The sequence below is a fragment of the Heliconius melpomene genome, chromosome 7, assembly GCF_056956725.1.
Source record: "Heliconius melpomene rosina isolate 202511_hmr_F chromosome 7, ASM5695672v1, whole genome shotgun sequence".
Lineage (NCBI taxonomy): Eukaryota > Metazoa > Arthropoda > Insecta > Lepidoptera > Nymphalidae > Heliconius > Heliconius melpomene.
In genome coordinates this window covers 7,415,241-7,439,031 of record NC_140395.1, presented here as the reverse complement: position 1 = coordinate 7,439,031, position 23,791 = coordinate 7,415,241, and the positions used below count along the sequence as shown (strand labels likewise).

Below are 23,791 nucleotides of genomic sequence, written 5' to 3'. Positions count from 1 at the left end.
AAGTTTATTTGAATAAAGAATATTTTGAATTTGAATTACATAATATTGCCTATTGAATAGGCACATAAGTTGAGGCGAACAAAGAATGACCCTTGCTAGTTCCATTACTTTTTACCAATTCGTATACGATAAATATACGGAAAGTTTTTATTTGGTCGCATACTGAAGATATCCGATTTTACTAAACATTATTTATATATAAATAAGATATAATTTATTGTAAGCTTTCACAGGCGTTTGACACACATTTCTTACTGCTAACGGGATGCTAGTGGGTTCGATTCCCACTCAGGCGGAATATTTTTTTTAATTTCCTACACTGAACAGAAATAAGGAAAAGAAAGGCGTTAACTTCCACCACTCAACATACACGCACCCACTCGAACTTGAGCGACAGCTGAAGAACAGTGTTCTTAACACTCGATTTCATCTCCATAACAGCTATATTATGCAGAATAAAACATGGAGCTCAAAAAAATCTTTGGCACCTCGTCTTTTATAGATTGAATGTCTAATTTTAGTTAATATGATGTCAGAATATGTAAGCCAAATTTACACGCCATCCATCTTTTAATATTCTATACAACAATTCTATAGTTATAGTACTCCAATACATACAGCGTCGTATTTAGAAGATTAAAAGACAGACTATCAGAGCAAAAAAAATAAAATATTCAATATTTATTTCCTCGAGAAGAAATCGAACTTACAACCTGTCGCGTTTACAATGACTCTTGTACCACTGCACGACTGGCCTCGCTCATTATTTTCAATTATAAAAATAAAAACAATGCCATGACTAAGGCCAAGTGAACACAAGTCATTTAGCAAGTCGGCATGCAGCGTGTTTAAAAAGAAAGACAGGCCCGCTGAGTGAATTATGTAAACAGTGTGGATAGCACGTTTCATAACTAATAGTGTAATATTTACATATCTATATTATCTTAAATAAAAAATGTGGACATTGAGATAAATTATTATTGTATTTTTTAGTTTATTTGATATTTTGATTAAATTTAATGACTTTTATCTTAATATTATTATGTCAATAAACTAAAAAGTATTAATCCAATAACGTTAAGATAGTTTAAATCTTTCAAGAAATTCTAAGAACGGTAAAAGACTTTTCCGAATGCTGAACAGCATTATTGAGTTTCCAATTTAGTCAATACCAACGTTGCATACAGTACACAAATTATTGGAATTTCCACCACTGGAGCTTATACCTAGTGCTCTAGGTTATTATTTAGAAGAGGTGACGTAGTTTATAAAATATTGCAAGATTGTGTGAAAATAAGATACCGTAAATTCACTCGAAAATAAATAGGAAACTAACAGCAAATTCTTCTATATTTCGTATATTCCGCCTAAATCAACTTTAAGTATACTGCGAATCTCAGATACGTACTTTAAATGATTAGAGTAAAAGACGGTAATTTCGAATTAACTTTTCTTTTTACAGCTTTTCACACGCAAGAACTAAATCAACTTTTAAACCACAATTTAATTAACAACTCAAGTACACTCGAACATAAATAAACATTCATAATACATATGTATTTATTCAATCTGAATTATTAAAACTAAATAAAAGCAGGAAGAAAATGTATTTTGCAATGCTATTTTCGTCTGTACCTATCTACACAATTAGTTGAAGTTAAATCTTTCAATTTAAGCCGGACGTATTTATAAGCTAAGCGGAGTATGTTTATTGTGAGCGTTCCGCAAATAACTTGAATGCTAATTCGCCTTATTAATCTTGATTCGTTTAGTTAAGAATCCAGTCTATTTGCGATTTTATCTACGTAAGTTGACGTGAAATATTAATGTTATTTGTTATTCGGAGTTATTTTTTATCGCCAAGCTTATCTTATATTTTGCAGTGTAGGCAGAGAAAGCGATTAGATAAGGAAAGATCAGACAGAAGATCTAAAATAAACATTATGGGCTGAGAGCGAGAATTGGTTTCCGTCCAGTACGAACGAACAAAGTATAGTCCAGTTCAAGAAGAAAATTAAAAACAATAAAAATTTAACTTCCCGGAAACAAAAGTTCCCGAATGGATAAATGTGGAATTTGAGACACGTGCAATCATTCCATATTACGTAATGACTGCACCAGTACGGCGTTATAGATGTAATAATACTTATTTAAGTAGGTATACCTATACAATTTTAAAAGACTATACGAATCTCAAAAAAGCAGAAAAAACTTGTAATAAGAAAAACTCATCAAGAATATGAATCATTTGTCTATAAGCCATAATGTGTACGTCAGATAGGCTATTTAATAAGGCCAGGTTTATTACGGCCGTCTTTACTACTTTTTTACAAAATATACAGGTACGTACCTAGTACCTACACATATTTTATTTAAAACAATAGATAGATAGCTATGGATAAAACTAGTTAAACTAAAATTACTATTTGAATAAAATAATTACTTTACTTAGATCTGATTAAAGTTTGTAAAAGTTTAAAGCCCACCTTGAATATAAGTACAATAAACGAACGTTAAAATGCGCACAATAAATTTATACCTAAACAATGGCATAACATAAAGCAAAACTATCAACATTACGATCATATCACGACAAATCTATATAAATAATTGTTTGAAACTGTCAATGCACTAACAAATAACTATTATGTTACATGAATAAAAATGTAGGTACCTACTATAGAATTCACGCCAACGGTACTGGGGGTCGACAACCGGCCGCGAAGGCCATGGGGGTGACGTCACGGAAAATAATACCATGCCAAAATGATTTAAACCTTCCCCTTTTTTAATAAACGTGAATCACTATATGAACATTTTTTTCTGTGAATTTCACCTTTTAGGATCCAATATTTGCTAACAATATGGGTAACATTTTTTATGATTCCCCAAAAATATTCAATTACAGTCAATTTAATTACCGTTTTACTTAGAAATAAAATATTGAAAGCAGTTCAGATTTCATATTAACAAACCAATTATAATGGCACCCTACAAACTAATATAATTTAAAACTTGTTCAAGCAAACTATATACATATATACACAATGGATTTTCGTAAATTAAAACGAAAACTGAATATACAATTTTAACATACATTTATATTTAATACACGTTTTATTACTTAATTAAGATTAAAATAAAAAGTAATAAATAATTTTTAAATGCAAATCGACTATACCACTGATAAGTTGCGTCATTATAAATTAATAAAAGAAATGTTAGCTTTAAAATTGATTGACCACAAATCGCCGTCGTCGTCGATCGTCGAGACGCGAAAGCTACCAGTTTTTTCTTATTTTACATAACTTAAGCAAAGTGAATCCCCAATACATAAACTGTGTAACTTTTTAAAGTTTAATGGATTATGCAAATTGAATAGCCACAACCACATGCAAAGTATATAATATAATCTAATTCTACTTCGTTTATTCAGAATATTTTATAAAAATAATATGACATAAAAACGTCTAGACGACCTCTTCGTTTTGTATTTTAAGTGAAATTTGTACTACAGTGATTTTGACAGCGCGAATACAAACTTTGCAAACTTTGAACACAAAACACTGGGCTAAATGAAAATAAAAATGTACTGAATATTCAATATTGTGGCTTATGTGGGATTACATAAATTCTTTTATTTGGGCCAGACCGCCCGCCCCGAACAATATCCTCTCAGGGTTTCGTTTTAGTTAATCTCGAACTGGAATGCATCCGTGCAATATCGATTCAACTTTCGCCCAGACTTTGAAGTCTGGAGACATCTCGATATCTTCATACAGTTTTATGTTTGTACTTCTAAAGTGGCACGGTAAGTCTTAGCATATAGATAGATGTGTTTTTAGATGAAACTTTTCAGTGCTTAAATATAAAAGAAATCTTGTTAAAAAAATTTAATATTAAGAAATCACATAATAATTAGATATATTTATACAAAATGCATTATTGATGAGAAACCGGAAATCATTCATAGTTATATTTGGCTATGCACATAGCGTGTAACACATTTCTTTGATACGAAATGTCAGGCCAAATTTATACGGACAAAGGTTACATGATCAATATTCAGCGAGATAATTCAGAGGTTTTTTAAGCCTCACACAACAGGGTATATAAGCTTAGGAAATCTAGTGCTAAGACACTCCGTTCCCATTTTCCGCCGGATTCCGAAGGCATTGCGTGTTGAGTGGCGAAACTCAACGCCGCGCTTTGCCTTGACACTAGATCAAAGAAATAAAAATATTAAATGTTTCCTCTCCATCGAATGGGAATCGAGCACTGCCACGCGTGTGCCCCTTCGCGACGACTGGCTTAATTTGGAGGTAAATTATATATATATATTTTTAAATAATGGGCCAGCTCACTTAAATTGTCTCCAGTAATAATAATACATGTTCCCTCCAATCAGACAGTCTGCAAGTTAAGGGTGATAAAACTTATAAATTATAATAAAAGTAAAGATATTCTTTACAAAACTTTCTTATTTAACTTTTTAACTGCACACCTCACCGCACTATATTGCACTTGTCTAGTCAAGACAATAGATTTTCTTTCTTCGTTTTAACCATTATTATTTTTTTAGCTTCACGTTGTATCCCGCATACAGAGAGAGCCTAGTGTTACGACACTCCACTGCATACTTTCCGCCGTGTTGAGTAGCAGAACTGAACGCCGAATTTTAGCCTCGACACCAGAGCGAAGAAATGAAAATATTAAATATTTAATTTCCTCGAGTGGGAATCGAACCCACAAACCTGTGACGTTTACAGTCAAACGTTTTCACTTGCCACTGCGCCACAGCTAACCTCAGCCATTATATTGATTGACGTTATACAAACAAAATTTCAATAATACATAATGCAAAAGCTCGTTCTCGGAAGCCGTTTACAGACAATATATTTGATAAGTTCTAAATAAACCGCCTCCGTTCGTATTCAGGTTAAATTACCATCGCATTCAAAGTCGCGGGTTTCACACGAACACATCGCAGTTCTATTTCAGACCAGTATAAAATAATTAATTTAAGAAAGAGCCGGCTAGATTGTAGAACGAGGGAATAGAATTCTTGGTAACTAACGTCAACACTTCGGAACTAATTTACTTCTATTCTATATTAACTGGTATGTTTTTTTAACAAATGTTTTTAAAAGTTCCATCAGATGTATTTAAAGGAAACCAAAAGGAATTTAATATTGAGTTCGCATTTGTAGTATTAGCTAATTAAGGGCCGTATTCATAAACCGCTCTCAAGTCTAAGATTAATCTTGAGATCCCGTTATCATTCCTAAATTGCATATCTATGAAAGAAAACGGCACCTTAAGGTCGATGTCAAACGATTGTGATTGAGAGCGATTTCTTAATACGGACCTAAGTATAGTATAATAATTTTAGTAGCACAAAAACGACTTAAAAGCAGACAATTATTTAATAAGGGAACGCTAAATGGAGTTACCTAAAAAGTATATAGGTATATAAAGATTAAATAGATACTTATATATAACACATCCACGTCCACGTGTAGAATGGATAATGCACTGAAGTGTACAGTCGAGGACACATTTTTATTATCCGAGACGGCCAATGCCTTTCCCCTCACTCTCCCACCACCACCCCGCGTCACTTCAGTTTGCATGAAAGCGTAATGTGGAAGAAAATAATTGAATTGACTCGTTACCGTCGAGTTCAGTTCACCAAATTGCACCGAAACCGGCGGGACTCGACGATATTTTTGATAACTAAAAATATATTGCCATACATATTCGATAAAAAGTTTTTTTTTTAATATTTTCGCAGGTGTAGTATTTTTAATTATAATTTACCATATCATAAAAAGCTATATAATGTAATAATTATTTTAATATCTATAGACTATTGCATTAATAAATCTCTCTTACCACAAACAGACTTAAAAAACTTACAAAAGTAATACATGCATATCTACATAAAATTCTAAAATTTAATACAATGTACTCAAACATTTCTGTCCTCACGTTCACTTTATGTAAGCTAAAAGCATCCGATGCTCGCCGTAGTAACTTAACACCGCATTCTAGCACCAGTCAGCATTAGCATAGCATTTTGTATCACGATTTATTGATACACTAAAATAAATAGGAAACAACGTTATAAATACATTACTTTATGTTGGGAATTCGGAACACGATATTATTATAACATAGTGTTAGTTGTTTTACTTCTTATTCTATTAACAGATTACAGAATAAGGATATTTTAAAACCAATTTTAAAAAATCAAGTCAAATCAGCTTCACGCTGCATCCCGCACAGAAGGGTAGGTGGAAAGAAAAGAGTGTTAAGACTTTCTGTTCCCCATTTTTCGCCGAATTCTGAACTCATTGAGTTTGAGTGGCGGAACTCAACGCCGCGCTTTGCCTCGATAACAGAGCGAAGAAATCATAATATAAATTTGAACTAATATTTCATGTCCCAGTGACCAGTCGCGATTACAGTCACAGTTTGTACCCCTACGCCACGACTGACCATAAAAAGAAAAAAAAAGATATTAGCAATATAATTTTAAACAACAGCAACACACCGTATTCAATTTCAGTATCTTCACGCCGTATCGTATGCAATTGTATAAAACCTTGACAAGTTTTACATCGTATCGCTTTTATAAAAGTTGTTTTCATTGACACACTCAGGGAGAACAATGGTTCCTAGTGTATAGTAGGTACCACCGCAAAACAATACTAGGGTTTAAAGCAACAATACAATTCGCAAAGCGCATCGGACAGTTGCAGGCGCAAACCAGGTCACCTAGATCCAAATGCTGCTAAGGACTTAACATCACTACTGAACATACGACATATTTTTCGTAAAATTCTTTTATTCAACATTTTAAATGCACGCGACATTGTTGACACCATTGGGGAAATACAGTAATGGTTTAATAATTAATATAATAGAATTTAATTTTAAAACTAAAAAATTATATTGGTTTTAAATAAAAAATAGATAAATATTTAAAATGGTGTTCTATTATTTAATATAGTTGAAACATGATAATTCTGTTGACCCACATCGATAGATAGGCGAACAATATGTGACGGCCTTAGAAGGTTATTCATAACTAAGCATAATTATCGATTACGTGTGACACAGGAATATTTAGAGCACGTGTTTCACTACGTGTTGCTTTTGTGAAGGCGTACACCATGTTTTATAGGCTATAAACAAAACATACATCCGTACCAGCATACCAAAGACATAACACAAACATTGAAAAAACTAAAAGCCACCGACACAGTATTTATGTGGATTTTTTGCTAAAAAGAAACTGGAGGTTAGTGGTCGATTAATTAAAAATATCTAAGAAATTAAGGCCGGAAAATTGACTATACAGGATGTTAAGCCGTCCCACGCCTTGATAATCAACTGTACCAAAAAATTCGGTAAACATGTTGACAAACGTTTATAAATTAACAATGAAGTCAATTATTTACTTGTTACGTTTACTTGTTAAGTTGCTACCTACGTTGAATAGTTTTATAGACATTTAAACTATATTTACCTATTTTATAATATAAAGAGCCTATACAAAAAAACCTTAACCAATTTTGAGCAGCACAGCTTTCTGAAGAAATACGCGACTGGCTTGATAGAAAATACCAGCTGACTTCATTATTATATGAACATGAATCTTGCAATTTAGTGTTCATATAAAGTTTTACTCTACTTTCATCCTGTTCACGTAATAAAAATCACATGAAACGCGTTGCAGAACGCCCTCATACCTCTCGAGGGCATCTTATATGCGACGAGCGACTGCTCGTTCCATCTAAGTAAGAAAAGGCTAGAAACGTAAAACTTGTACGGCACTTTCCCCAGTGACCCAATTCAGAAATTGAATGAACTTAAAATCTTTACATAAACGAGTTAACAGGTAACATTGGGTGCTTAAATGTACTATATACCGTTTGTAACCAAGAAAAAGGGTACTTTTCTTTCAGGTCTTGGTTGGTTTATGGGTTTAAATGAAATACAAATAGATATTTCTAACCTAGTTAATAATATTTTTTTCTTCCTCAGCTAAGTCAAAGTGTGGCTTTGAGTTTTGAAATTCAGCACGCAATGTTTACTAGTTGTAATGAACTCAAAAATGTAAGGAAACAAAAACTAAAACTAAAAGTAAGTACACTAATTAAAGGAAGAATTACAAAAGGTTTTTTTTTTACAAACAAATTAACTAACATTTCCCATAACAATGGTATAATTTCCTTTACCATTGTTGACACTCTAATACATATCTACTGCATTAGATAATTATGTATCTGAGCGGCCACTGCCACAGGCAGGTATGTAGATTGACAATTAGGCATAGTTGACGTAACCTATTTAATGATTTAGAATATTATTCCGAGATGTATCTCAGTGGCCTAATTAATCTAACAACTAAAAGATATGTATTTGATTAAATGGACAAAAAACAAAAGAAAATAAATATATTAAATGTATGCATATAAATAATTATAATCCTTATAGTGTACTTATAAAAAGTTGTACTACGTAATGGATTCGATTTCTACTGGTGGCAACATATATAATATAGGTTATACCCTGATGTGCGATATTTAGAATTGTTCGGAAAACGGAATAATGATTCACTAAGTTTTCTTTGCTTATCTCACAAACAAAGTTACTATTAAAGACAAGGTGTATCACGCGATCATCTCATGGTAACAACATCGGCATTTTCTTACAACTGTAGGTACTCATAAAGTTATTTATCAACAATTAATATTTATACATTTCTATTTTAATACAAGTCAAACGACTGAGATGCACGTCGCCAGTAGGTCAATTATTATTTATTTGATACAACTTGCTCCAATTTACATTAGCTTTACACCAATCAACATCAATTTTAAATATTTCATATTTTATTACTATTATTTTCTACACAGTGTTTCATTTGCATAAAATGTTTTTATTTTAAGCAAAGTATGGTGATAATAAGTAAAATATATTATAATATAACCAATATTCACAAGAATATACAGCACAAGTTTAAAAACAAAAGCACGACAACTCACCCAATTGATAATAACACCGACATATCAACACAAGAAACACAATCCATGATAAAAGTATGGGAGCGTCCTGCACTAACACCGCGTCCATCATGGTATCGAGAAAACACAGATCATAGGAAGGAAAACATTAAACTGGGAAATAAAACTTCCTTTGTTCGCGATTATGTGGGCAGACGGGTCGATGTCACTAGCTGACACACAAGATATGCGTCGACCGCTTGGCACAAGCGCGAGAGTTGCGATCCAAACGTACGAAAAAACGTTTACACCTTACAAATACCCGTCTTTACGAAAAAAAATGTCAAAATGTTGACAGATTGGATAAAAAATATATAGTTTATCTTCTATCGTTACATGGACAAATTATTTTATAGTTAACTTTAAAAAAATCACTTTTAATTGTATTTACTGTCAAAAATCATAGTGAACTATAAATAAAAAAATATGGTATGCTTTACACGTCTAAGTTAAATAGTAGATTTGGTGGTGTCATAGGGGATCCCGATAGAATTTCTCTAATCAGATAAGCGCGCGCAACGAACCCGAATCGTCGACTGACCTGCGCCGGCGCACGCGTGCTAACATCTGTCGGAGTATACTTGAATGATAACAAAAATAAAACCGCCTCCCAAGGGGCAAATTGAACAAAAAAAATGTCTACTGGAGAAAACAAACTAGTGTAATAAACCTGATATATATGGAGAAGGTGTCAACGAACCAGTGGAGTAAAAAGATGCGAATCTATTCGTGTCGAAAAAAATATACACGGTCATCGCATATTCATTAATACGGGAAAATCGACAGTTCCTATTTTGTGAAGAGATAAGAACTTTATGAGACTTTTTTTTTACATACTAAGCAAAAATTATTATCAATTTAAATATTAAATTTCTTTATAATGATATCTATTGTATATTATCTTGAAATTATAAATTTTGAATATTGAAAACATTGAGGCCTATCGTGGCACAGGGGCACATGCGCGTGACTGTAAACGCAACGGAGTGGGAGTTCGATTCCCACTCGTGGAAATTAAATATTCAATATTTTCAAAGCCAAAGCGCGACGTTAGTTCTAATAAAAGCTTTTATTTTTCATCAGCGTTAAAATATTACTAGGGCAAGGTACAAATAAATTATTATATTATTATAGAACTAAACAAATCTACTTTTTTAACCAACCTAAAACTTTACCTTGTATATATACAGTTCGTACGACAATTTATACTAAATATTGTAATAAATAACAAACATTTCACTAAACATATTTAGTAATAGTGTATCCAAGCACATGTGGCGCTTTATTGCTCTTACCCAAACTTCAGTTGATTTATTTTATCAGTCTACTTTCTTGCAACAAATTGGTTATAAAATAAATCAACAATAAGCATTCTGTATTTCGGGTATTATTGTCTTCGAAACAGCATTCCTCATTCCATTTAATTAATATATCAAAATATATAGTATTATTAGAAATCAGAAGCGGTAAATATTAAAAAATACAATGATTCAAACTCTAAATATTCTTTATTCAAATAGACTAGTCGAATGAATATGCAAGCAAGAAGCTACCACCGGTTCGGAAGGCGGTTCTGCTGAGAAGAGCCGGCAAGAAACTCAACAGTTGCTCTTTTCAAAGCCAATGGTACAATTTATTTAGGATTAGGATGGCCTTGGGTTAATATAATTCAAAACTACCTTGATAATTCACTCTAATGAATTAGAAATACTAAATTACTAACAATTTAACAATCGTTACCTTTTCAAACATAAAATGACATAACTAATGTAATAAAATAGAACGGACTCACAGTATCGACACCAACCACCTTCCCAGACGACGACCGACCCGCAAATTAGGTTATGCATGACTCAGCGCTTGTTTTATACGCGTGGGAATCGTAGTGATGGGTATCGATACCGCTCGCATATCGCTAACGCGAAATATCGCTAACACGGCCTCTCCTGACCGGACGTCGTCCTCGGCGTCATTGAAAACTCTCGCTGGGGAGTTCCTCAGTAAGGAACTTTGATCGCTGTCTTCGCTCGAAACACTTGAAGCAGCAATCTAGCAGCTACTAGATGCACCTGAGGATTCAGCAGTATCATGATCTGTACGAGAAAAAAGCTCTTAATTAATCACATCACCGTACCCCCGTCGTGGCATATCCTGTCATTCCTCGCCTAAAATAGGGGCCATGATACAAAATCGTTTGTAATAGAGATAAAACTACTTCGCTTTGAAAAACAATCATACATTGTCGTTACAAAAATCTCACTCAAAGTGAGAGTAATTGAATTTCAAAGGGAAAAACATAAATAGTAAAGAAATATTTAAAGGATACGTCTATCGAGATCCATGCAGAGATGCGTTGCGTGAGGCGAGCAGAGATGTGTAGAGCTACGTCACGCAAGACGAGCAGATACACGTAGAGACGCGTCGGGCAAGGCAAGCAGAGACGCGTTGAGACGCGTCGCGCAAGGCGAGCAGATACACGTAGAGACGCGTCGCGCAAGGCGAGCAGATACACGTAGAGACGCGTCGGGCAAGGCAAGCAGAGACGCGTTGAGACGCGTCGCGCAAGGCGAGCAGATACACGTAGAAACGCGTCGCGCAAGACGAGCAGAGACACATAGAGACGCGTCGTGCAAGGCGAGCAGACACGTAGAGACGCATCGCGCAAGGCGAGCAGAGATACGTAGAGACGCGTCGCGCAAGGCGAGCAGATACATGTAGAGACGCGTCGCGCAAGACGAGCAGAGACACATAGAGACGCGTCGCGCAAGGCGAGCAGACACGTAGAGAAGCGTTGCGCAAGGCGAGCAGGGACACGTAGAGACGCATCGCGCAAGGCGAGCAGGGATACGTAGAGACGCATCGCACGAGGCGAGCAGACACGTAGAGTTGCGTTGGCGGGAGAGCATCGCGTCAGTGCATCCACCGGAGGCACTCTTACTATGTGGATCCTGTAACATGGTCTTTTTATCAGACCCACTCGTACGCAGATAGTTTTCAAACGTACGAGCGCATTCCACACGCAGAACGTATTCAAACATGTGAAGCTTCCCAATACGATGACCGCAATCATACGTACTGAGGCATACAGAGTATTGTAGATGTGAAACATGGTCTCTTATCTGACCCACTCGTACGCAGAACGTTTTCCAACGTACGAGCTCATTCCACACGCAGAACATATTCAAACGTGTGAAGCTTCCCAATACGATGACCGCAATCATACGTATTGAGGTATACAGTATCATAGATGTCGTCATAGAGGCTCATCATGTAGGTCGTATTCATCAAATTACTACGGCTGGTCAATCTCTCTTAGCCACGTATAGCCTGGACACCCTATGCGTCCTTAAGACAAGACAAGCGTCAAGTAACGCATGCCCTACTGCTAGAGTCTGTAATCAAATAACATTTATTACCGCCCACGTGCAGTTACACATCTAAAGCATCGTAGGCTCGGCCGCTCCTGATTACTAAATGTTTTGAAGCCATCTGAAGCTTGCAAAAGGAAAAGAGAATTTTGAAATCTTACTATCAATACTACTGATGTAAGCGTGCACTCAAACATCAGCAGCAAAAAGTCAATAAAATTTAGAAAAATGCTAATTTGATAAACTTCAAAACAATTGAGTAATTGATTGAAAATAAGGCAGTACCATGAGATACCTGTATGAATAAGCAATAAAATATGTTGCAGGTATCAAAATGCTGGTTTTTGGCAATCGCAATACATTCCTGTACGTAAGGAGACTGAAAGCAAAATGTATACCGTACAAGTATCTCCATCTGAGCTGCAAGTACAGCATATTCATATTAGCTAGTCTAATAACGTGACATCCAGGTAATTAGCAAGAGGACCAATATCACTTTAATAAATATCACATTGTCATTCAGCAGTAACCTGTAATACAAAATTGATTTTGATATTTCAATAAAATTCATTAATCCTGTCTTACAATAGCTCGTCTCTTATATGATGCCCTTCCTCCTAAGGTCCCCTTAGCCTCTAAACGTAGAGACGTTCGTAAACGTTCAGTCTCAGTTGATGTTTGTATTTAGTACTTTAGATATTTTTTGTATTCACTACAACATAACAAAATTAAATTATAAATCTGAAAATATAAATTAACACTCATATAAAATATTTTTTCTCGCTCTGTAAAAACTCTAAATATTTGTTTGTTTCGTTATAGGTGTAGAGTACATTTTTATTCCATCTCTTTTTACATGTATTCTTTAATTGTGTACAGTTATCTCTTATTCTGTCGGTCAATTTTCCTTTTGGGTTTTCCATACGACGTGACATAGTTGAAGTGAATTGTGTTCAACTGACACGCTAGAAATGCCACAAATGAAGAACTAAACTGAAAATGCATAAGTAAAGAAAGTAATTATCAGTATATTTCTGCAATCTGTCATTTAACATATAGCCCTTCAACCATTGCATTAAACAATAACACAAAAATAAAGAACAAGTTCAAACAGTAGGATTTTATAACAGATTTCTTCTCAGTCAACCGAACGTAGACACCGACAAGTACGCGTTGACTCCTGCGCAGATTGTGTATTTTAGATATGGACCTACAAACCGCACCTGCAATGATACCCCGCGAGCTCCATCACAAGATTTAAGTACAAGTTGAGCTCAACTTTAATTGTCATTTACTTCGCCAGTTTATCTAAGATATTGAGAATTATTTACGTGACTTTATAATGTATACAAGAATCAAACTATTCTTGCCCGTATATACAACACTCACAAACTTGTTGTCACTTGTCAAGCTATAATTTGTATGTAACAGCAGTACAAGCCGTTTTAATTACATAATTAGGAATAAATATCCGGCAGAAACATCCTATTAGACTGAGAAACCTATGCATCTATTTATCAATTTTGTACTGGCTACTTAATCAATGGTTCTATTTTATTGTGACTCGGCCTAACCTGACCATAACTGAACCAAATTGTTTTAAACGCCACACAATAAACTAATATCGTCTCAATAATATTATTGATTTATGTAAATGCTCCTTATAAATCAACTATTTTTATCTGTAGATGGTGTTGATTGTCTCATTTAATTATTAACATTATAAGTTTTAATTAATATTTCTTTTTATAATTACAATGACAACGTTACTTAAGCAAACGTAACTAAACAAAACAAGTCTATCAAAGTGACGATAATTACGAGTACATTTGCAAGTCGGTTTATTTTAAAATAAGAATCCAATATAAAAATAAAATCATCCTATTGGTGGTTGGTGACTAACGTGCGATACTGAATATCTACCTACCTACTACAAAATAAATGTTTACTTTTCTCAATGTCGACCAATTACAACATGTACGATCATGTCGCACTTGCGTTATACGAACTTAACACGTACTTCATATCGTAATAATGAGGGTAGGATCGCCACCTACTCTTGCGATGGCGTGCGTAAGCTGTACGGAACATTGCCACGGATGCGCTACTTGACTACGGCATATACAAATACGTACTCAAATAATAATCGACTATGTATTTACGAACTACGTGAATGTGAATCACTACGCGCACACTTCTACGTACATACAACAACATACGACGCCTACTTTTTCTCGAAAATTCCAAAGGACTACCACTAGGTACAGCCGCAACACATATGATATTTTAGTGAAAAGTAACGATTGTTTCTATACAAAAATAAGAATTGTGAGGCAGATTCAATCCCACTTCTGATATTAGAAATCAGAAGCGGTAAATATTAAAAAATACAATGATTCAAACTCTAAATATTCTTTATTCAAATAGACTAGTCGAATGAATATGCAAGCAAGAAGCTACCACCGGTTCGGAAGGCGGTTCTGCTGAGAAGAGCCGGCAAGAAACTCAACAGTTGCTCTTTTCAAAGCCAATGGTACAATTTATTTAGGATTAGGATGGCCTTGGGTTAATATAATTCAAAACTACCTTGATAATTCACTCTAATGAATTAGAAATACTAAATTACTAACAATTTAACAATCGTTACCTTTTCAAACATAAAATGACATAACTAATGTAATAAAATAGAACGGACTCACAGTATCGACACCAACCACCTTCCCAGACGACGACCGACCCGCAAATTAGGTTATGCATGACTCAGCGCTTGTTTTATACGCGTGGGAATCGTAGTGATGGGTATCGATACCGCTCGCATATCGCTAACGCGAAATATCGCTAACAGTATAGTATATATACTATAGTATATCATGATATATTAAATATTAAATCTGCTTAACAAATTTAATATAACTTAATTACTAATGATTTTTCCATTTTAAGATGTAAATTTACATATTATGTCTAGAATATTATAAAAAAAACTATTGTTATATAACAAGGAAAAGAAAAACAGTGTTAATGATATTCTAGAATTGGTCATCACCTTCTGTTTAAGGCAAATATATAAAGCAGTTAAAAAACGTTATGTTAAGAAAATGTCGCCATAAATATGTATACACAGTATATGGGTGAATATACGCTATTTGAATTTCAATGGTCTGTAGAAAAATGTTATGTTGACCTTATTATATTATTGTTTCTCTATGCTTAAACAATAAATAACACGGCCTTTTATCTGGCCCATATAGTCTATTCACGATAATAGTTTAATTTAAAGCATTATTAGCTTAAAAAGTTAAAAATGTATACTCCTCTGGCCTTCCCATTAATGCATTATAATGTTTTAACGGCAATATACTTTGTATATGCATAAAGATATGTTTTATTTTTAAACTATCACTAACTTTTATAAACATCGAAACATATTTCATCAAAATACACGGTAAAAATATTTATTAATATAAAAAGAAATATATTATTTTCATGTCATGTTACAAATACGTCACTTCACCTGGCAAAACTCTAAAGAAAAAAAAATTCACTTAAAATCACCGATGTATGTTTTGAGCTTGAACTACGCGCGTAGAACAGTGTGAAGTTATTAGCAAGCTAACGGTCTCGAGCAAAACTTAAATAATATTGTTTGTGCCAGTCGTTGAAGTATTTCCTTTGGTAAGCATATGTTTTCGTATTTTATTGTTACAAAATTGTTTATTTGCTAAATACAAGGTTTATTGTGTGTAAATATCATGTGTTACGTTAAACTGTGGTGCGAAAATTGAGTGATGTTATTTTTGTAAGTTATATACGATTTTGTCACTTCTCTGGCGTCACTTCTGTGCCAAATTTAAATTCGAGATTCTGTTTCGATGAATATTTAATATGTTAAGGCTTCATTTTATTTCTTCTAGATATTGTAGCATAATCAGGCATCATGGTGAATGTTAAAAAAAAGCAAACAAGAGAAGAGAGATTAGAAAAAAAGCGTCAAGCTGAAAGATTACGCTATCAAAAAATTAAAAATGATCCAATTACACATGCAGCAATACCAAAAGAAAAGGGACAAATTAGGAACATACATGATATGACTGAAAGGGAACAAGGGGCAATTAGAAAAATATGGAGATAAGACTAGAAAGCAGAGAACTCGCGTGTAGCTACAATCAACTAGAAACTTTTCAGTAACACCGCCATAGAACGCAAATAAGTCTGCACACTGTGGTCTTATATACCAAGGGAGAAACAAAATGTTTCGCCACAATATCAGAAAACTTAAGCCATAATGTACCTGTGATCTGGACTCATTTGAAACCTGTCATGGCACTCCTTCCTTTTTCAGTTGAAAACATTCATTTTTTAAGCGATGGTCCAGTTACTCAGTACCGTAACAAAGATATGTTTTTTTACTTAATTTGTAAATTAACTGAAATATATCCAAATATTTTTCATTTTACCTGGAATTACCATGAAGCCGGTCATGGCATAGGAGCTCCAGATGGTATCGGAGCAACATGTAAACGTATCGTTGACAAAATTGTTTCTTTAGGGACTGACATTGCTATCATTAACGACTTTGCTACCGAATTAGATATAACTGTCCCGGCATTCAAATATTTATGATAACCGAAAAAGATCGATTTTCAAAAAAGGTACTGAAACATAATAAACAAAATATTAAACTTTTCACTGGTACATTAAAAGTGCATCAACTACGAGGAAACTGTTTGGGCAATACGTTGTACATGAAGAACCTCAGTTGCTTTTGTAGCAATTTTTGTCCACATTAAATACGGGGGTATTTAATGTGGAAAAATAAAATAAATTGGATGTTGCTGCAGTATATACTGATTCTGAGGAAGATGTGCCAAATGAAATGGTTGCGCATACATCTACGCATCTAATTAATTCATCATAGTTATTTTAAACGGATATTGAAAACTTAAGCATTAAAAAACTATTGATATTAATATAATAATGTTGCATTAAGAAATTACGAAGACTGAAAGTATCTTATATAATAAAAAATATTCTAATAATATAATTTTTACGTGTTTTAAGTAATATAAGTCTCCTTGCTCAGTAGTGTCACTCCTCTGGTAACACATTTTCCTCTGGTACTTATAAAATACAAAAATATGAGAAAATCTTCTGGCCCCCATCATTAACAATTTCAAAAAAGTGTCAAATAGCGAAATTATAAATATTAAATAGAAGAGATTACATTTCCTTCTGGGACACAAAAAAATCAAATAGCGTATATTCACCCATATATGTCCTAATTTGTCGGAATCCTAACGGGTGAGCATTACCATAGCTGCCATGCATGAAGTTGATATTAAAGTAAATGTGAACGCAATTACATTTACAAAGGTATCTACCTATGTATGATAAACAGGGGTTCGTTCTAAGAAGAGCATATTACAAAAGTGGCACGAGCGCGGATCAAGCATGTTTTAAATATTTCAACTGCAATGCATAAATTCCGGTGCTAAACTTTTGCAATTTTCATATTATTGTAAATGCTTGTTGTTATATTGACTTAACTAGCGTACGGTGGTACACGTGTATCAAACGGTATGTAGGAATTTTCCTACACCTAGTGAAGATTCTGTTTTATAAAAGAAAATATTTTTTATATGCTATAATTACATGACTGTAAGGCGACGATTGTCCGTTCGATTCTCACTCGGGGAACGGCGGAACATGGGAAACGGAGATTCTCTCTGTTCCCTCTAAATACCCTGCTACTTGATTTTTTTTATATAAACTTAAGTTTACTACGAAAAGAGTTATTATATTCATATCTTCAATTCTGTGATAACATTATACCCGGTAAAGTGAGCAAGGAGCCCCTTTGATATTCAACGAGAAAGGGCTTAAAGAACACAACACAAGTGTTATCCCACCTTTACACTTGACGGAGTGTGAATAGCGTTTGACTTTTCCAAGTTTATTCGGGCCATTTAAAAATGTCCTTAGAATAGTTTGAAAGGAAAATGAAAATTAGGTCACATTTGCTGAATGAAAATCAATAATATAGTGCTAAAACTAGTAAATATATATGTAAATAGGTTTATAAATATGCTATACATACGTAACGTTAGTGCTAAAGATCTGTGCATAGAGAATTTACCTTTGATATAAGTTTTGAACATGCCCTAGAGAATGGCCTTAAATATTCTAGTCTTGTATTGAAGTCTGGTTACTCTGAACGGGACAGATCTCAAGGGAAATCTAAATATTCGTGTGTTGTAATAAAAAATATTTTAATGGTAACAAATGGTGCTATGATTTTTATTTAAAATATTTGCTTTTAACAAATAATTTTTTAAAAAAATAATTCCGTTTTAAAATCAAAAACATGTGTAAAAATAACCCAATGTATTCGTACGAATATATCTTCACTATTCCTTTATCAAAAAATCAAGTAAGTTAATAAGAATAAAAATTACAACTTAATTATTACACGAACTTTTAAATAACAATGAAAACTGTAATAATACAATTTAATTAAAAGAGTTCTCTTTCATAATAAAGCTCTTCTTAAGTTCAGGGTTGAAATTCCTAATCCTAGTATAGCTGAATAAAGGTCAAGAACGCAATCCATTGTCCCTGCAACAGGAGAGAGTCCCTGAAGAACTAATAAGCGCCGACCTTGCTGTTATAAAATATTATATAACAAACAAGTAAAACAAAACTAAGACTATGTTCCTAGAAAATGATATTCAAACTGAAATGTGAAACAGCAAAGGAGGAGTTTAAAGCAACATTACATAGGAATTTATGAATGTACTGTTCGCGAAAAACAATGTTAAAATTCAACATGGTCTTTTATGTTGACGATATGTGCTCGTTTTTGTTATGAAATAATTTCATTTTAAGGACGAATAATTACTTTTAACGTCGACTACAATTATTTCAACGTCAATTGTTGCTTTAACAAATAGGAAAAGTCAACAACGTGTGACACTTAAAATAGAGAAAACACGATATAATATTATATGTTAAGACATAAGAATATATCACGAAGGATGTTAAGTTCAATTCCGTTATCGTTATTACGTATTTTATACGTTTTTTTTATATATCGTTGCTACGTTTCCCGGTTTAGACATTTTCTCATTATATATTCAATAATAGAAAACTTCTCCGAAACAAATATTTACAATAGATTTTAAATAAAAATTAATCAAGGATACAGTACGGAGTCATTGGACTTGGCAGGACTTTATTGCAGTTGTTACTGTGCTCATTACATTGTGCTATAAAGCGAGAAACCGAGAGGTAATCAAGGTTCATTAAGAGCTAAGATAGGAGCGGGTGCGTAAGCCAAGCTAATAAAGCAACCTGAATCAAATCTTGTTTACAGGCCACAACTGAGATATTTTTGTAATATAATTTCAATTTCAAAGTAATGAGAAATTAATTAAGAAAATATTACTTGGTTATTTCTTGTTATGAACTATTTAGCATGTATTTCTAGCATATAAGATTTAACATAATAAGTAATGGTATATGGAAGAATACTGCGTGGTTCTTTTATACATGAGCCATCAGCATTACTTTTTATGTCGTACTCGTGTATTGATTTCTATATTACAAAACAAAAAACCTCCATAATATATTCATTTAATAATTTATATAATTAAATTTAACTGTACTCCTAGAAATACGTAATTTGTAGGCGATGAAATGATTGAGGTGCAGCAGAGGTAACTATAACAGCGAAAGCTCTTCTAATTTGTTAAAATTGGTCAGCCCCTCTTAATAGACATCATCATCAATTCATTTCTAGAGCGTACTTGAGGACGGCACAAGTACAATCATTTTGAATTTGATGAGGTAAAGAGGGCAACTCGGACAGTGGAGGCATTTAAGCATTATATTTGCGTCGCAAGCCCCAGGCACTGCTCTGAACTCACTCCAACAACGCGATGAGTCCGACACCCGCGCCATAGATCCTAAGTTGTATCTTATATTTGCAGGTAAGCTGACTGCAATACAAGCCAAGAAAAATGCATTTAAAATCAAAATGTTATACAAGCTCTTACATCAGAAAACACTAATTAAATGTTAACCAAGCCTGAAGGTCTGTGAATAGTGAACATCCTTGCTCCATTTACCGCTTGCAGGAGGAATATCATTATATAGTCTTCGGAATGGTGTTTCAATAATGCATTTTACCTGAGAACGCTACATTACCGAGCTCTGCCGGTATCAGCACTACGTGTACCAATTTTAAATGGGTAGTTTGAATAAGTGAAGTGGAGGTGGACTTTTGCATGATTACAAGTATTAAAGATGTGGAAAAGGAAATGAGAAAGAAGCTATATAAAAATTGTTAAAAATATGGTAAGAAACCATAAAGTTTCAAAATTAACTTCCGATGTTGTCTGTTCTTTTTGGTGCTTGTTGCTTCAAAATGTTTATAAGATAAAGTTGTTTTTATTAGGTAATAAAATGAAGTAAATACTGCATTACATACTTGTTATTCGAAAATGCAATGGTGGTGTTAATATACTTTTACGTTAAATGTAGGTGTTATAATTATTAAGCATAATCTTGTTAATATATAATTTATATTATATTATTATATGTAATATAATATATTACATACATAAACTTAATAATTCAATGACTTTGAGTCGCCGCCGGCTATATGAAACCGTACACAAACTGGTCCGCAAACTAAATTAATATTGAGAAGCATTGTTTTACAACAATAACGCCATAACAGTAAGTAAATTATAATTATATTTTCCTTTCAAAATACACTTTTATTGACAAAACGATGAAATTTGATTAGATTTTATTTTTAATTAGAGATATAAAAGAACCTTATATTTATACCTTTTTTATTTTTATACCTTCAAATGATACATTTTTCTTGAAAATAAGGGTCTTTATTTATCCTTGATTTATATTCAGTAAACAGTATAACCTTTGAAACATCTAGTCTAGACTGGCAAGAACGAATTATAAGAGTGTTTGTATTTTCTTAGCAATATTTTTTGAAGCTCAAATTTCTTTCTAAATAAAATAATATAGAATTTCTTTGGCATTTATTGTAGATTGTAGATTAACAGAGGCTTTTTTGCTTAAATTTTTTTATTTTCACTTTTTGCGGCTAAAATGTTAGACCAAAGGGACCAGCTACAAAGCAATAGATAAATGTAGAAATAAACGAGAAATATGCACGAAACATAAGAGATATGAGTGTTATCTTTGAGACGACTGAAACACACATAAAGCAACGCTATTATTTTTTACTGACCTGAATGCCGAAATGAACTAAAATAATTTTAGAATTATATAGGTGGTTCACGATATTATAAAATTTTATAAAATTAATATAGTTATTTTTGTTTTCAACATATAAAGATTAACCCAAATAATTTATTATATCTATAACATAATATAGATTTATGTCCATACATCTGGCTTACTTAATGTCGGTCGGCTGAACGTACTTATCTCAGGAACTAATGAATGGCTCGAATTAAAAGAAACTTTTTATGTTGGATAGTTCACTTATCGAGGAAAGCATTGGCTATATTATATTACGTTAACCGTTTTGTCGCAATCCACTACAGTGGACCCGCGGTCAAAGATACCTTGGGCACTCAGAATATGACATTACTCTTCGTTGTTTTCATGTAACTACGGGGACTACTAAGAGCTCATTAGCAGCTGTCAGCAGCTAATTTGTATTGTGATCGTTTAAAATAGATATATTTTTTAATAATTAAAACGTAGTTTAATATAATAAATAATAAGTTATAATCAAATAAAGTTTTAAATACGTAAAATTACATTAATAATAAGTCACAACAGAAGAAATCCACTGAGCAAATAAAACGCACGGTATGTAATTAGCAACGACAATATATACTCCTTCACTACCACAGCGTTCTTCTACATATAATATCAACAACAATGCTGGTAATTCAACAAGTGGAGACTTACCGTCTACATCGTTGGGCTGCGCACGCGCATCGGCCTGCTTCGGCGTGCTCGTGACACGGGGTTGGGCACGGCGGCATGGCGGCGTACATTCCGGTGCACGCTGTTAAATAAACAAATGTATATTATTATGTGTAATTTCATTGTTTTGTGTTAGATAAATATAAAAATACTTTCTTATGAAATATGTATGTTGAAGTTATCTTTGTGTTGCTTTTAATATACGGTTATTATGATAGATATCTACAATGTTATTTTTTGTGTAACATTTTATATTTGTGTAACATTTCATTTTATATCTTCATTTCTTACTAGAAATGAAACTATAAAATGAATGTATTTTATAAATATTCACAGTACCTATAAGTGAAATATTTCGTGAATAACTGAATATTAAATGTCTTTTCATATTCCATTCGATACTTGTATAATGTATGAATTACGTTTGTATTCAAATACAAGTCAAAGAATAATTTTAATTTAATATATTTTTTTCATTTATATTTTTCTTTTTATGTCATAACATTAACATAAAAAGAAAAAAAATATGAAAATATTTCGGAATCACTTGTTAATTTTAACACACATTCAGTCACGTATAAAAAAGGGAGAAAAAAAAAATTCTTATGAATTAAACATTATGTAGTTATTGATTGGATTCATGTTATATATAAGTGTTAGTGTAATTTATTGTTGGGAATATTTTTTTAGACATTAAGTATCAAAGATATGTACGTAATGTACAGATGTGTTATCGTAGTTACTCTGACTCAATCATAGTTATCAAGTTTTGATAAATGATTAACAAATAAATAATACAAATACAAACTTAACTATATAAACTAAATAGTTTTAATGAACTAAATTAAGATAAAATTAAGAAATCTAATATCTCACCGGCTTAACTTTACTCTCTTTGAAGTAAATTCTCATTTTGATCACACACTATTGTTCACTCATGAAATTTATGATTTGCTTAGCATAAGAATCAAGAGTTACTTGTGGTGACAATCGTTATATCTAGTAAGAAAAAGGAGAAATATTGGATTCAAATTAAAAACCACAACGCGAAAGGAGAAATCAAAATAAAAGAATTAAGAAACTAAAACACAATTAAGAAATAAAAGAATTAAGAGACTAATAGCGTATAAGACGATCAAATCTATACATAGTATAAAACTTTAAATAGGAAATTTATTTACAATAAACATGTAAGAACAACAACACCTATGATATAATAATAACTTGTTATCTCATTTAGTAACCAGGTAAGATAATTAACTGTAGGAAGAAAACAACACCACGATATATTAAATTACGAAACGAAGCAATGTAATAATGTAATTTGAAACTGATATCAAATTATTTAAAGGAGTAAACTAC

General features: G+C 32.9%; 2 protein-coding genes across 6 annotated transcripts in view; both read right to left on the bottom strand.

Annotated features, from left to right (window-relative positions):
- LOC146537559 (uncharacterized) overlaps positions 1–23,791 on the bottom strand; it is a 161,326-nt gene that overhangs the window by 106,678 nt on the left and 30,857 nt on the right. For 4 of the 5 annotated variants that reach the window (XM_085188252.1, XM_085188250.1, XM_085188253.1 and 1 more), the window contains exon 4: positions 22,412–22,511. In XM_085188252.1, coding sequence (XP_085044378.1) covers positions 22,412–22,511 — 100 coding nt within the window. Of the gene's footprint in view, positions 1–22,411; positions 22,512–23,305; positions 23,429–23,791 lie in introns of all 5 variants that reach the window. The other variant, XM_085188254.1, reaches the window with a different exon arrangement.
- Positions 10,564–15,279, bottom strand: LOC146537560 (uncharacterized). The gene is made up of 2 exons (XM_085188260.1): positions 11,401–15,279; positions 10,564–11,143 (listed from the first exon to the last, which is right to left on the bottom strand). The coding sequence occupies exons 1-2, from the start codon at positions 12,181–12,183 to the stop codon at positions 11,072–11,074; spliced, it is 855 nt and encodes a 284-aa protein (XP_085044386.1). The 5' UTR covers positions 12,184–15,279; the 3' UTR covers positions 10,564–11,071.

Bases quoted from the DNA above. Each gene is read 5' to 3' on its own strand.
- LOC146537560 (XM_085188260.1), bottom strand. From the start codon at position 12,183: ATGTTTCACATCTACAATACTCTGTATGCCTCAGTACGTATGATTGCG. The intron at 11,144-11,400 runs GTATCCTTTAAA...CTGAATCCTCAG, and splicing joins CTGCATGGATCTCGATAGAC to GTGCATCTAGTAGCTGCTAG.